Genomic DNA, 12,616 nt, shown 5'->3' on the forward strand with positions numbered 1-12,616 from the left:
AGAAAAAGAACATGTATACTCAGGAAGTGACATTGTATTTCCAAAGGTATCTTTTTTTAAACGTGCAATCGATAACTTACTGACAATAAACCTAGAAATACACAAGAAACAAAGAGAAGTTTGATGAATTTTGAAGTGTTAAAGCTATACATATATACGTGTGTGTGTGTGTGTGTGTGAAAATAACACACTCATGAATATACAATAAACAAAAATAATTTGATTAATTTCGAACTATAAAGGCATATACATATACAGTATATAAGTGTGTGTGTGCGTGTGTGTGTGTGTAAATGACACAGCTGGGAGCACGTCAAAGGAGGAGAACTGGCTGGACTGGTGTGTGCTCTGCCAGCAACACTGACTGTGACAGGTGTCACACCTCAGTGCTGCCACAGACCAGTATCACTGAGAATCAAGATGGACTCAAGGCCGATCCTCTCGAATGTCATTCTTTTGGCCTTAATACTTGGTGAGTGAATTTATTTTTTGTTCTAAAACTATTTGTAAGAAAAAAAAAGTTACAGGTAGTTTTGGATTGAGAAACTCGAGTTAATAGAGACTGAGTGATTTATTTTATATGGAAAGGAATGTGTTCCCCTTGAATATATTGCCTAGTTCTGTGTGTGTGTGTTGTTCACAAGTGTTGACATGAAGGTGGAATACGAAGATTGTTTTTGCTGTTGAAAATCAAAAGCAAAAACAATGGCCTTAAACCACTGACAGCCTTGACCGTTAAACCATGAACGAAACCATGAACTTCTTTAGTAAAGAGGAACAACCGGTTGGTTTGCTTTGTTGGTTGCCAATGACATCTCATGATTTATTGAAAAAAACAACACAGCACATTTCTTTCCTGTTGCTCAGGTCCTATAATATTCCCTAATATTCAACCAAAGATTTCAAATGATCAACTGTTGTTTGATAAGTAACACCGCTGATTTCATCTCCCCAGTTTGCAGAGCACAAATAGATGGTAAGTTGAACTCTTTTTCCTATTTAATTCAAGTAACAGGTGTTAAAACGAATTCATATTATTATTATTATTATTATTATTATTATTGTTATTATTACTTCTACTTTATGTAAGATATAATAATAATATAGCCACTGGCAGGCCCGTACAGTAGCCAGTGGTGGTAGCCTACTAATAAGGGAGGGGGGATGCTGGGCGTGTCTCTGCAGTGCTGGTGGTGGTAGTTAAGGATTCGGAATTATTGGAATGGTGGAAATGCAAGAGTACGAGCTGTGCCTTTGGAGGGGGGAGTTTCTTGGGAGCCGAGATTCTCTGTTGGGTTTTCTGGAGGTGTAGGGGCCCTAATTCAATGCAACATGTGAAAGAGGAAGCTGGTAATCTCAGTGGAATCTTCTACAGCCATTGAAACCAGTTATTAGTAGCTGGTTTATCAAGATTTCTGACAGAGGACACAAGTCAGAGTTCATAAATAGCTTCAAACATTTAACAACTACAATGGAAGATGTTGTACAATGCAATGATTGCATTGTGGTTTGTAAAAATAGGGCAGGTGCCAAAGTATTTTTGTGGGCGAAGAGATGGAACGTTTTGAAATTGAGGCGGAAAATATGATTCAGAACCCCCGAACCACGACCGAAAGAGAATGTCTGTCAAACACCAAAATGTACAGAAATGCAGCATCGTACAATGAGCACGCCAGATTTGAAAATGACGTGTTCCGGATTATTTGGGAAACAAGGTTCTAAAAATTTGAATACAATTCATTAATATACAATTAATCCCCGATATCATCGACAGGAGGAAATAAAAAATTTCCAACTCATCTTTGTCGGTGAAATGACAAAACACATTATAAGTCAATGAGGATTTGAGTCATTCAATTCTTGATGAGCTTCGAAAAAAAAATGTCCCCTCACCATTCTTTTGGATTTTTCTAAAGCTATATATATTTTTTTTTCTTAATTCATTTTCTACTCTATCAGTATGTGGCATTGCTCCGCTCAACACTAAGATCGTGGGAGGGGAGGACGCGGCGGCCGGCACGTGGCCCTGGCAGGCCAGTCTGCACCGGAACGGGCAGCACTTCTGCGGCGGCTCCCTCATCAACCGGCAGTGGGTCCTCAGCGCCGCCCACTGCTTCGGCAGGTGGGTGTTGTGGGGCCATCTGATTGTCGAACCCAACATATTATTACATACAGTTATAATACAAAAATGTCCCGTACTGCTTTTACCCTTCATGTGATGTCACGCTTCATGATGCGTGGTATCAACAAGTTGTGACCTCACTGGCTCATGGGAGTGCCATATTGTTCGATTGGCGGATTGATCTTTTTTTTTTATAAATAAGGCACTGGATGGAATGGATCACTTTTTGGCATTCTGTAATGAAACCCATTACACATAATAACAATTATAATAATACAAATAATACAATACAATAATACAATAATAATGCAATACAATGATAATATAATAATAATAATAATAATAATAATAATAATAATAATAATAATAATAATAATAATAATAATAATAGGGCTCTGAGGTCCCCAAAACATGTTTAGACATTCTTTCGGTGGAAAATATCACTCATGTTATGCATTTGAGCCATTCTAACACGCGTCCGATCCATCCTGTCCGAAAATGGGCTGTGTCAGTGGGTGGAGCCCCCCTCCCGAGGCCCAGGCACCAGGACCCTCGTATGCGATTTTTATGAGATTTTCTTATTTAATGTAAAGGTCGGAAAATAAAATAAAATAAAATACAATGAATACATCCACAATAAAAACACACTGTTTTTATTGGTTTCGCTTGGAGAAACGCGCAGTGGATCGGATGAAGCAGATGAACATAGATATCTGTGACGAGCTGACGCCAGTTCGTGCAGAGAGTCGAAAAAACCTCTGAAAAGCGAGCGTTCAGCGCGGTCGGCGGCCTGAGGGTTTTGTTCACAGTGACTACTTTGTCATGAGTTTACCTCATTATTTGACACTTTGGCCATGTCTAATATGAACATCCCACATTCTAACATTACATATACAGCATGTGACAGAAAAAAAGAAAAAAGCACAAAATCACGCAACAGTCGAAAACACTGAGACTTTTTTGACTTTTTTTTTCCGCATTCTGATGGTTGATGTGAAGATGAACTAAACCTGCTGAGCTCCCGAACCTGCATGATTTGGATGATTAGATAATCACGTGAATAAGTAGGTGCACAGGTGTTCCAAACAAAGTTCCCCGTGAGTGTACATTTTATGTAAATATGTCAATATTTAACCATCAATGTTCTAGCAGATTTCAATGCATGAACCCATGGGTCTCAGGTAATATTCCATTTTGAATGTAACAGCAGGAAGTTGCTTTGAAACTAAACAGAAAACTAATCTAAGGGAGTTTGTATGCAACTTGCTTCACACCTTTAAATTGCAATATACTGGACTGTTTGAATCAATTTGACATTCTTTGTAGAATTTACAGCGTTTACATTTTTTTTGTATTGATTGAAACTCAAACTCTATACTCTGGAATTGAAAAAAAATCAAGCAATGAATTAATTTTGATTTCTCTGTGCCAATACTCACCATATTCATCACCCTGCTTTTGATTCAAATCCTGCAATCGAAATCACGCAGGCAGAGGCTGAACCCTGGAAGAGAACATTATGGAAATGTAATTTCCTCATTTTTACAGAACTTCTTTTTACCGACACACTGCTGTGTCTGTGACTGTCGCGAGCGGATTCCTCTTGTTTCGTGTTTATTACTTCCTTACGTGCAGCAGTTCACGTATTTCATGTATTTAATACGTTTAAGTAATTTAATACGTATACGTTCATGTATTTAATTTAAAAATACAGACACAGATGCACACACACACACACACACACACGCAGTGGTTATTTTACATTTCCAATTTTGAATCTGATAATACAGGCCATAATTAATCCATATGCGTCTTTGGCGTGTGTGGTGTGGGGATGGTGTAGTTTGAGCAGCCACAAATGACCTGGATCCAGGCGATTAGTGGATCCAGGATCAGTGTGGCCTCATACCTATTGCTCGTCGGTTGGACCGGCTCGCTACAACCCCGTCTTCTCTGTGTCTCTGTGCGTGGCCTGACAAACCAGTCCAACCGACGAGCAACTGGCGTGCAGCCACTCTGGTCCTGGATCCACCAGTGACCTAGATCCAGGTCAGGGGTGGCTTTTAAAACTACACCAGCCACACCACAGCATGATTCAGATCTTGTTTGATTTCGATCCCTTGTTGATAGTTAAAATAAAGACGAATAAGAAAGGGGTGTGGAGGACCTGGTAGAGGTGCATTGTTTCAAAGTTTCATAAACACTCAAATGTAAGTTTATCAACCACATTTTGGTCATATAACCTACATCTTATATATTATTATTAGTATAGTATGCCATTCTACGTATATTATAAACATACTGTCTAAGTAGGTGGTTACTAGCAGTTACTAGTGGTAATGAGTGGTAATATCTATCTATCTATCTATCTATCTATCTATCTATCTATCTATCTGCAGCTCCAGCACCTCTGGACTGATCATCTACCTCGGTCGTGAGAACCAGGAGGGCCTGAACCCCAACGAGGTGTCCCGGCAGGTCCTGCAGGTCATCAGACATCCCAACTACGACGCCACGACCAACGAAAACGACGTGTCTCTGCTGCAGCTCTCCTCCCCCGTCGACTTCACCAACTTCATACGTCCGGTGTGTCTGGCGGCCAGTGGCAGTGTCTTTGTCGCCGGGACCATCAGCTGGGTCACTGGCTGGGGAACCATCCGCAGCGGAGGTGAGGAACCTTTTCTGGAGCAAAGTCACGTGGGGGGGGATGAAATAAATGGAAGCTACACCTGACCTCTAATTATGCCAGTTCAAACACTTGCAATTGGATTTCTGTGTTAGCACCCACTATACAAGCCAGTGCACAGACCTGAGATTAATTAACTCCACCCATACACAGTAGGTTCTACCGAATACACAGATAAATCCCCTATTGATTTATTTCCAAATTATCAGGAGTTTGGAAATTATAGGCGTAGAGTAGAGTTTATTTGATGAACAAAATATTTCCAATATAATTCCAGATGACATGGATGGATTATTATTAGGTAGTAAAATACTGGGAAATATGTTACAATTTTTATCAATATTGCCGTAAAAAATTGACTGCATCCAAGTAATTAATATCCATAAATTTCGTTCTCGCACGGACGGAACAATGAATGCAGGCCACGTCCACCGTGATGTAAATCAAAGATAAACATGCTCATTTCTTTCATTGTGGCGCAGTGTCACTCCCGTCTCCGGGGGCTCTGCAGGAGGTGGACGTGCCCATCGTGTCCAACACCGAGTGCAACTCCAACTACGGGGGAGGAATCACGGACAACATGACCTGTGCGGGGCTCTCGGCCGGAGGGAAGGACTCCTGCCAGGTACGTCCCCGCCCGATTGCTCCCAGAATGCAACGGGGTGAAAGCACACCTTTGGAGGATTGTCGTTATCTTAGAGCGCCTTTCCTGCACCGAGTATCTGTTGAGTACCGGGTCAGACCAGCGTTGGGAGAGGGGGACGCAGTGAAGCCAGAATCTGATAAGAGTTGAACCCTGATCACCGCGTGGAAATTAGTCCTCGGACCCATCCGAGCATCTGACATGTCTGGGAGCGGGCGGCCGGGTGTTTAACTGATGGGGCAGATTTATTCGCGGGTGGGGCTAGAGCCCCGCCCTGTTAGCTGCGGCGAAGGGAAATTTTAAAGGGCGACTTTCACCGTGGCACACCCGGTGAACGAATGCGTGGGGGAAATCGTGCAGCAATTTGATTTTGAGAATTATTTTCATTGATATAATAATTTCTTTCACTAACAATTACAGCCGGACTCATTTTTGGGGAAGGCAACTAGCCAGACCCCCACCTAAAAATCTGACCTCGCCCTCGAAACTTGAAGGTGACGTCACGTAGGGGAGACGGGACGGAAGTAGAAGGAAATAGAGACGGGACGGAGCGGCCCTTTTAGAAAAAGACGGTGTATTTTTAGTTGGGATTTCGATGTGTTTCCGTTAGTTCCCTACTTGTACAAAACAAAAAAACAAACGTGAACATAACTGGGAGACGGTCCCGCCCCGCCCTGGGAGTGTTCCGCTGTGCCCCGTCTCTCTTATTTTACAGTATATTGTTAAAGCTGGAGGTTGTGCTACCCGCACAGACACAGTGTCTCAATAACTAAAAAAGCTGTAAAAACTGCGTGACCTGCCCACTGACCACCACCCTGCTCCTGCCTGTGACGCTCGCACTCTGATGACCCTGCGCCACCCACCCAGATGTCCAAAAAAGAAAAAGAAGGCGTCTTTTACGAGCAAACTTTAATCACAGAAACAGCTTAACGAATGGAATTAATTTATAGGTCAAATTAGACAAGCAAGGAAACTGTCGCTCACAGGGTGAACACACCAACTTGCCACGCCCTCATATCCCACATCCCCTGTAGTGCATTGAGGATACCAGTCGGCACCTTTTTTTTTAAGATTCACGGATCGCGTGCTGCCACGCTGACATCCTTTCACGTGTTGCGTCTCTTTTTGCAAAGGGCGATTCGGGCGGTCCCCTGGAGAGCAAGCAGAGAACCCAGTGGGTCCAGTCCGGGGTGGTGAGTTTCGGCCGGGGCTGCGCCCAGCCCAACTTCCCGGGCGTCTACGCCAGGGTGTCCCAGTACCAGACCTGGATCAACAGCCAAATCACCAGGGACCAGCCGGGCTTCGTCCTCTTCACCGGCGACAGTTGCTTGACGTCCACAGCGCACAACGTCGTCTCCTGCACCGTCTCCCTCCTGGTTTTCACCCTCCCCGTCCTCTTCACCCTGTTTCTCTTCTCCTAAAATGTGACCCCCCGATCGTAGGAATTCGACAGTTCCTTTGGAGGCCATTTTACTTTGTTTGATTGGTCTAAAAAAATCGTGTATTTTATTAGTTTTTTTGTTTCGGTCTTTCCTAAAGGCTCTAGGATTTCCCACCTTTGTTATTTTAAAGACAGTCATTTTCCGGCTTTATGTTTTGGGGTTCTGTGATGTTATTTTTGGGAACAGGCGTGGCTCTTCACGTCTTTACTTAAAAGATGTTATGTCACCAACGGGTTTATGATCAGCTGTTTAACAACGGTGGACGTATGCAGTTCGAGTCCCGGTGAAGTCAATCTCAGAGATTTGTTTCTAAAAACATTAAACGTCGTGGAGTTAGACCGTTAAACTGTTTGTAGGGGACTCTACCCGCAGAGACGGGGTTCAGGGAGGGAGATGGGAGACCTTTGGGTCCGCGGGGCGGCGGCAGGGAGCGGGCCTAAATCATGACCCGGTGACGTAGGGCGGGGCTCTGTTCCGGCTCCGTGTTCTATTTTGAACTGCAGAACAAAACAAACACAATGGAAAAACAGCCCGTTATTGGCTTTCCGATATCGGATTTGTATATGCATGTATTGCATTAGCGGTATTTGACACTTGAGAGAGGCTGCACCTCTCCCGCTATCGGGCGCGATTTCAGCGTCCTCAGCGGGACACGCCCCCCAGCGTCTCAGATCATAGGGAACTGCCTTTTTTTCCCCCCGCGATTTTGAATATACATTTAATATACCCGGCGGTTTTATTTAATCATTCAAATTTGGCTCGGTGGTTAATAACACGTTTTTCTGTGGTGGGACAAACTCAGAACACATATTTATTGTTGCTTTACAGGGACTTTAAGCTAAAAAAAAATAGTTATGAAACAAGTGTGAATGTGGGAGTTGACTGTGAACTTGACACAGAACTAAATGAAGGACAAAAATGCTGCAATTTGACCTCGAAACAAAGCTGGAGAGTTGAAGATTTAGTCCTTGCACGGGCTACTTCGGAATTTGTTAAAAAATCGTTCGATAATTCTATTGCACTGATTGATAACTGATACTGTGAGGTGTTTATTTGGATAAAACAATAAATATATATTTATTGAAAGAAAATGTTCTGTGTAACATTAGAAATATGTTTTCATATAATTCACATAAAACAGGACTTCTGTCATTGTTCTAAAACATGATTTAATCACGCCACCTTTCAAGTGAAATTACAGTTAATCTCATGGAAAGAGCTGGATTTACCTGGAATCAATAATATGTGGATTGTGCCGTTGTTACGGCACAATCCACATAGTGATTGTGTTTGATTGGGTTGATTTGGTTGTTTTGACAAAAGGGTGGATGTTATTTTTACTCAGATGTTGAATCTTACATTTTATGTCAGATTCACCTTGTAAAAAAATACGCTATTACACTAACATTACTTATACAAGTTATTTGATGATTTCTTGAAGCTTTCTCATTCGCTCATAACTTGAATTGCATGAATGCACTTTCCCCCCAGTATGTGTGTCCTGTTGAAGGCATAAAGCCATGGTGTTTGGGTGGTGCTGTTGTAGACCTGTCAAACGCAGAAGCCTGACAATTGTATCTTGCATTTATCATAATAATACTTTTACTTCCTGAGGAGAAATCTTCGCCTGCCCATCATTCCAAAAAAGGCTGCAAAACTTAGTGATAAACCACCAGTACTCACACCTTCTACTTCAGTAAGTGCAAATACCCTGACACTACGTTACGAAAGTAAAAGTGGCCACTTATTGTTAAGGAAACGTACATAAGAACTCAATCTTAAATGTATTTTACATAGTATTAAAAGTAAAAATACTTTATGCCCTGATATACTAGAGGCTATATTCGGCACCTTTTTTTTTTTTTATTTTTTTTTTTCTGCTGCAGGTGAGTGCTCCAAAAATAATAGTAAAAAAAAATGTAGAAATGATGCAACACAAATTTACAAATACACCAACGAATATAAACGCTGATTTTTGATATTTGCTTTGAAATGCAGTGGACTAAAACTAGAAAGTCTCCAAAACGGAATATATTTAAGTAAGTATGTACTCCTACTTCAGAGCAGTAATAAGTGCTATATATATATATGATATGAAATGATTTTGTATGATATTATATTATAATAAAAATCCTTATAAACCCTTTATATCTCGCGTCTCCAAACGTCCGGCGAACGTGACGAGGGTGGGCGTGGCCAAGTGGGCGTGTCGGACCAATGTGGCCCTTCCTGATTGGCCAGTTTCCCGGAAACTCGCGCCGCACTCGCTTCGCAGAGACCCCCGAGAGGCGCCCACGAGTTTGATATTTAAGTGCGTGTGCGTGCGTGCGTGCGTGCGTGCGTGAACAGCTTTGAATGGACTCCAAAACAGTTTTACGGATTTACATTCAATTCATTTCGTTATGGGCAGGGAGCAGCACCGTGCGGGCGGATGACGGTGGCGGCTGGTGAGTGGAGTCCGCACTCGGCGTACGTCGTAATACTCCTGAAATACGTCAGTGTTTTCTCCTCGGTCCGATCGGCTCGATCACCTCCCCCACGCCACAAGATGTTATTGCTGTATTTCTAACGTCGTTCTTATTTTGGCTCCCGATACGAGCTGTCTGCGACTCGTTTGCATTCGGATGGTGTTTACGTGTTAGTTATGCACAATTATACACAATGGTTTGGTTTTTTTTTTTTTACAATATTTGTGCACCAGATATCGACACATGTTGAAATCACTCACGTCACACAATTGTATAGTCTGTGTCTAAATGATGATTATAATGAGACAAAAAAAGGGTTATTTTTATATATATATATATATATATATATTTATATATTTATATACTGTATACCTTATTTTTTATATATTTTTATAAGGTATACAGTATATATATATATATATATATATATATATATATACACACACACTGTATACCATATATATATATACTGTATACCTTATTTTTATATATTTTTATAAGGTATACAGTATGTATGTATATATATATATATATATATACTGTATACCATATATATATATATATATCTCCTGTATTTAAGAAAGTCTGATTTCGTAGTTAAAATTTCTGTGATCTTCCATATCGCTTCGCCCTACGGCAGATTTATTGTCACTGCACCGAAGGGGAGGGAGAAAAAAAAAAAAAAAAAAGGAACTCCTCCCAAACTTTTCTCCTCCCAAACTAAGTGGCCGCCGCTCTGTTCAGGTCGTCGTCGGCTCCCGGCGACGGGCTGCGTGATGAAGGCCCGTGCAACATCGACGCCTTGGACGGCTCTGCCATAACGCACCGCCAGTTCATTGAGCAGTTTGTACCTTTCAATACGCTCCGTACCACAGTGGAATCGGCGTCAAGCCCCCGATCTCCCACACGTGTTTATTGTTGTTGACTTCAGCGAGCCAGCTACGTGGGCCACTCGGCTTGTGCCGATGTCCCCTGTTTTCTTCATTTCATCCCCAGATATGCATACGCCAGACCAGTCATCCTCAGAGGACTCACCGATAATACGGTATGTTAGACACCGCCCCCCCCCCCCAAACTACGTCTCAAAAAGGACGTCTGTTTTTTTCCCGAACTTTTTATTTTGTATTTTTAGAAATTCAGGTCCTTGTGCTCCAAGTCGAGCTTGCTTGAAGAGTACGGCAGCCGGAGGGTGAGGCTGAGCACGGCGAACACACACTCCTACAAGAAGGGTACGTGCAAGCATACGACCACGGGTGGCAGGGGGAAAAACTAGTCTTCGCTCCGGCGATCCGTTGTGGATTTAATGAATTGTCTTTTACCTTTTATTTTTCACATTTCCTTTTTGTATTTACTTTGCAGCGGAAGAATCGCAGTGAATGTTTTTCTGTATTTTTGATGTAGTTGACATGCCGTTTGACGAGTATGTGGACGTGCTGCTGAAGCCTCAGTCTGTGGACACGCTGGGCAGCGGTGGGTGAAGTTCTGGATTAAAATTTTTCCCCGTTCACACTGTTTACGTCACATTACATATACTATATACGTACGTTAACCGCTGCCCGACCATCTGGCTGTTAAAAACGGAATTAGTTCAAAACTGCTCTGCTCGTGAACTTTGCCCACTTCAACTTTGCTTTCCCTCTTGGTAGCTGCACCATGGCACCGCTCCTGCCTCATCATCTCGTTTGTATTTTTATTTTATTTCACGTCGACAGACACGCTGTATTTCTTCGGGGACAACAACTTCACGGAGTGGAGTTCGCTGTTTGATCAGTACAAGTCTCCGCCGTACGTCCTCCCCCGCACCACAGGAGCGTACAGCTTTGGGATCGCAGGTCAGTGACCGTTGACCGTCGCTATACAAATCAAACTGTTTACGTTTATACCATGTACTACTGTATAATGTTCTGCTATTCATTCTTGTAAGTCTTTGAAGCCAAAGTACAATAATTATAATGTATGGAACACTATAATTTAATAAAAAGTCAAATACAAATATTACCGTGTCGTTTTCATTGGCTATTTACATTTCGAGTGGAGTTGAGTCTGGTTGTGGTCACACCGCATACAGGCTGGTGAGTGTGTCCTTGCTCTGCTCAGGTCCTGGAACAGGAGTCCCCTTCCACTGGCACGGCCCGGGCTACTCCGAGGTCATCTACGGCAGAAAGGTGAACGAACAATCCAGTTTTTCTTCGGGGCAGCGTAACTTGTGGTTCATCTTCCGCCTGGTTCATCGGTCTAATGAAGCAAAGCAAATAGACCTAAAAGGAGTGCGGCAGCCAGCGGAGGAGTGAAATTCCTTCTGACGCCGACTCTAAAAATGAACGTTGTCCCGTGCGCCTCCGCAGCGTTGGTTCCTCTACCCGCCGGACAAGGAACCGCATTTCCACCCGAACCGCACCACCCTGTCCTGGGTGGCGGACACCTACCCCAACCTGCCGCCGGAGGAGGCTCCGCTGGAGTGCACCATCCGACCAGGAGAGGTGAGAAGATCCTGAGACGCGTTGAGTTGTTACTTCCATCGGGCTCATTCAGCAGAGCCTCGTGTTCACAGTGACTCACACCAACCGCGTCGGGGTTCTGGCAGCGGAGCTCCCGGCGGAATGGGGAGGGCGGACGGGAGTGAACGAATCAAGGCCCCGACTCAAACCAATAAACCACGGAGCGTGAGGTTCTTTCTGCTCTGGCTCTTCCTCCGCAGGTTCTGTATTTCCCCGACCGCTGGTGGCACGCCACGCTCAACCTGGACACCAGCGTCTTCATCTCCACCTTCCTGGGATGAGCTTCACGTCGGGGTTCCCCAGCTCTCGGCCACCGTTCAGTTAAAGAGTGGTTTATGAATTTAGATTTTATTTATTTTTTTGGGGGGGGATTCACGTGCTGCACACCGGGGACCAAATGGAACAAACATTCCAGTGCAATGATCCAGAATTTGGAACCTTTGATCCTGGTTTCTCACTACCTTTCTAAATGATAATCCTGGGACCATACATCAGCAACATGTGCTTCACAAGTTTAGGGATTTTTCAAAATCGAATATGGGTACACAGCTAATTGAGGAGTAACTGATGATTTGGATGATTGCGTTTCTGACTGTGGCTACTTGGAAACCTGCTTTTATTAGTGTTTGGATGCGAAGAGGATCTACAATGTTGTGAATGAGGGAACTGAATGTAATTTATGTAAGTAAAAACAGTGTTTTAATAAAAATAACATGGTTTCAATTTCATCTGTGTTTACTTTTTATTAAGATAGACA

General features: G+C 43.0%; 2 protein-coding genes across 2 annotated transcripts; both read left to right on the top strand.

Moving 5' to 3' along the window:
* Nucleotides 1-399: 399 nt before the first annotated feature.
* Nucleotides 400-8,120, top strand: LOC307236383 (trypsin-like). Its single transcript, XM_080008786.1, has 6 exons — nucleotides 400-472; nucleotides 956-976; nucleotides 1,960-2,122; nucleotides 4,522-4,790; nucleotides 5,291-5,433; nucleotides 6,585-8,120. The coding sequence occupies exons 1-6, from the start codon at nucleotides 421-423 to the stop codon at nucleotides 6,870-6,872; spliced, it is 936 nt and encodes a 311-aa protein (XP_079864912.1). The 5' UTR covers nucleotides 400-420; the 3' UTR covers nucleotides 6,873-8,120.
* Nucleotides 8,121-9,208: 1,088 nt separating this feature from the next.
* On the top strand, nucleotides 9,209-12,522 carry jmjd8 (jumonji domain containing 8). Its single transcript, XM_080008935.1, has 9 exons — nucleotides 9,209-9,340; nucleotides 10,106-10,204; nucleotides 10,358-10,406; nucleotides 10,494-10,590; nucleotides 10,763-10,831; nucleotides 11,074-11,193; nucleotides 11,459-11,526; nucleotides 11,707-11,841; nucleotides 12,060-12,522. The coding sequence occupies exons 1-9, from the start codon at nucleotides 9,249-9,251 to the stop codon at nucleotides 12,138-12,140; spliced, it is 810 nt and encodes a 269-aa protein (XP_079865061.1). The 5' UTR covers nucleotides 9,209-9,248; the 3' UTR covers nucleotides 12,141-12,522.
* Nucleotides 12,523-12,616: the final 94 nt, after the last annotated feature.

The sequence above is a fragment of the Zeus faber genome (assembly GCF_960531495.2).
Source record: "Zeus faber genome assembly, chromosome: 11".
Lineage (NCBI taxonomy): Eukaryota > Metazoa > Chordata > Actinopteri > Zeiformes > Zeidae > Zeus > Zeus faber.

Excerpts from the sequence above, each read along its gene's own strand:
- LOC307236383 (XM_080008786.1), top strand. The coding sequence starts at position 421 with ATGGACTCAAGGCCGATCCTCTCGAATGTCATTCTTTTGGCCTTAATA. Across the intron at positions 473-955 it reads TCTTTTGGCCTTAATACTTG|TTTGCAGAGCACAAATAGAT; the intron begins GTGAGTGAATTT and ends TCATCTCCCCAG. Across the intron at positions 2,123-4,521 it reads GCCGCCCACTGCTTCGGCAG|CTCCAGCACCTCTGGACTGA; the intron begins GTGGGTGTTGTG and ends ATCTATCTGCAG.
- jmjd8 (XM_080008935.1), top strand. The coding sequence starts at position 9,249 with ATGGACTCCAAAACAGTTTTACGGATTTACATTCAATTCATTTCGTTA. Across the intron at positions 10,832-11,073 it reads TGTGGACACGCTGGGCAGCG|ACACGCTGTATTTCTTCGGG; the intron begins GTGGGTGAAGTT and ends TCACGTCGACAG. Across the intron at positions 11,194-11,458 it reads GTACAGCTTTGGGATCGCAG|GTCCTGGAACAGGAGTCCCC; the intron begins GTCAGTGACCGT and ends TGCTCTGCTCAG.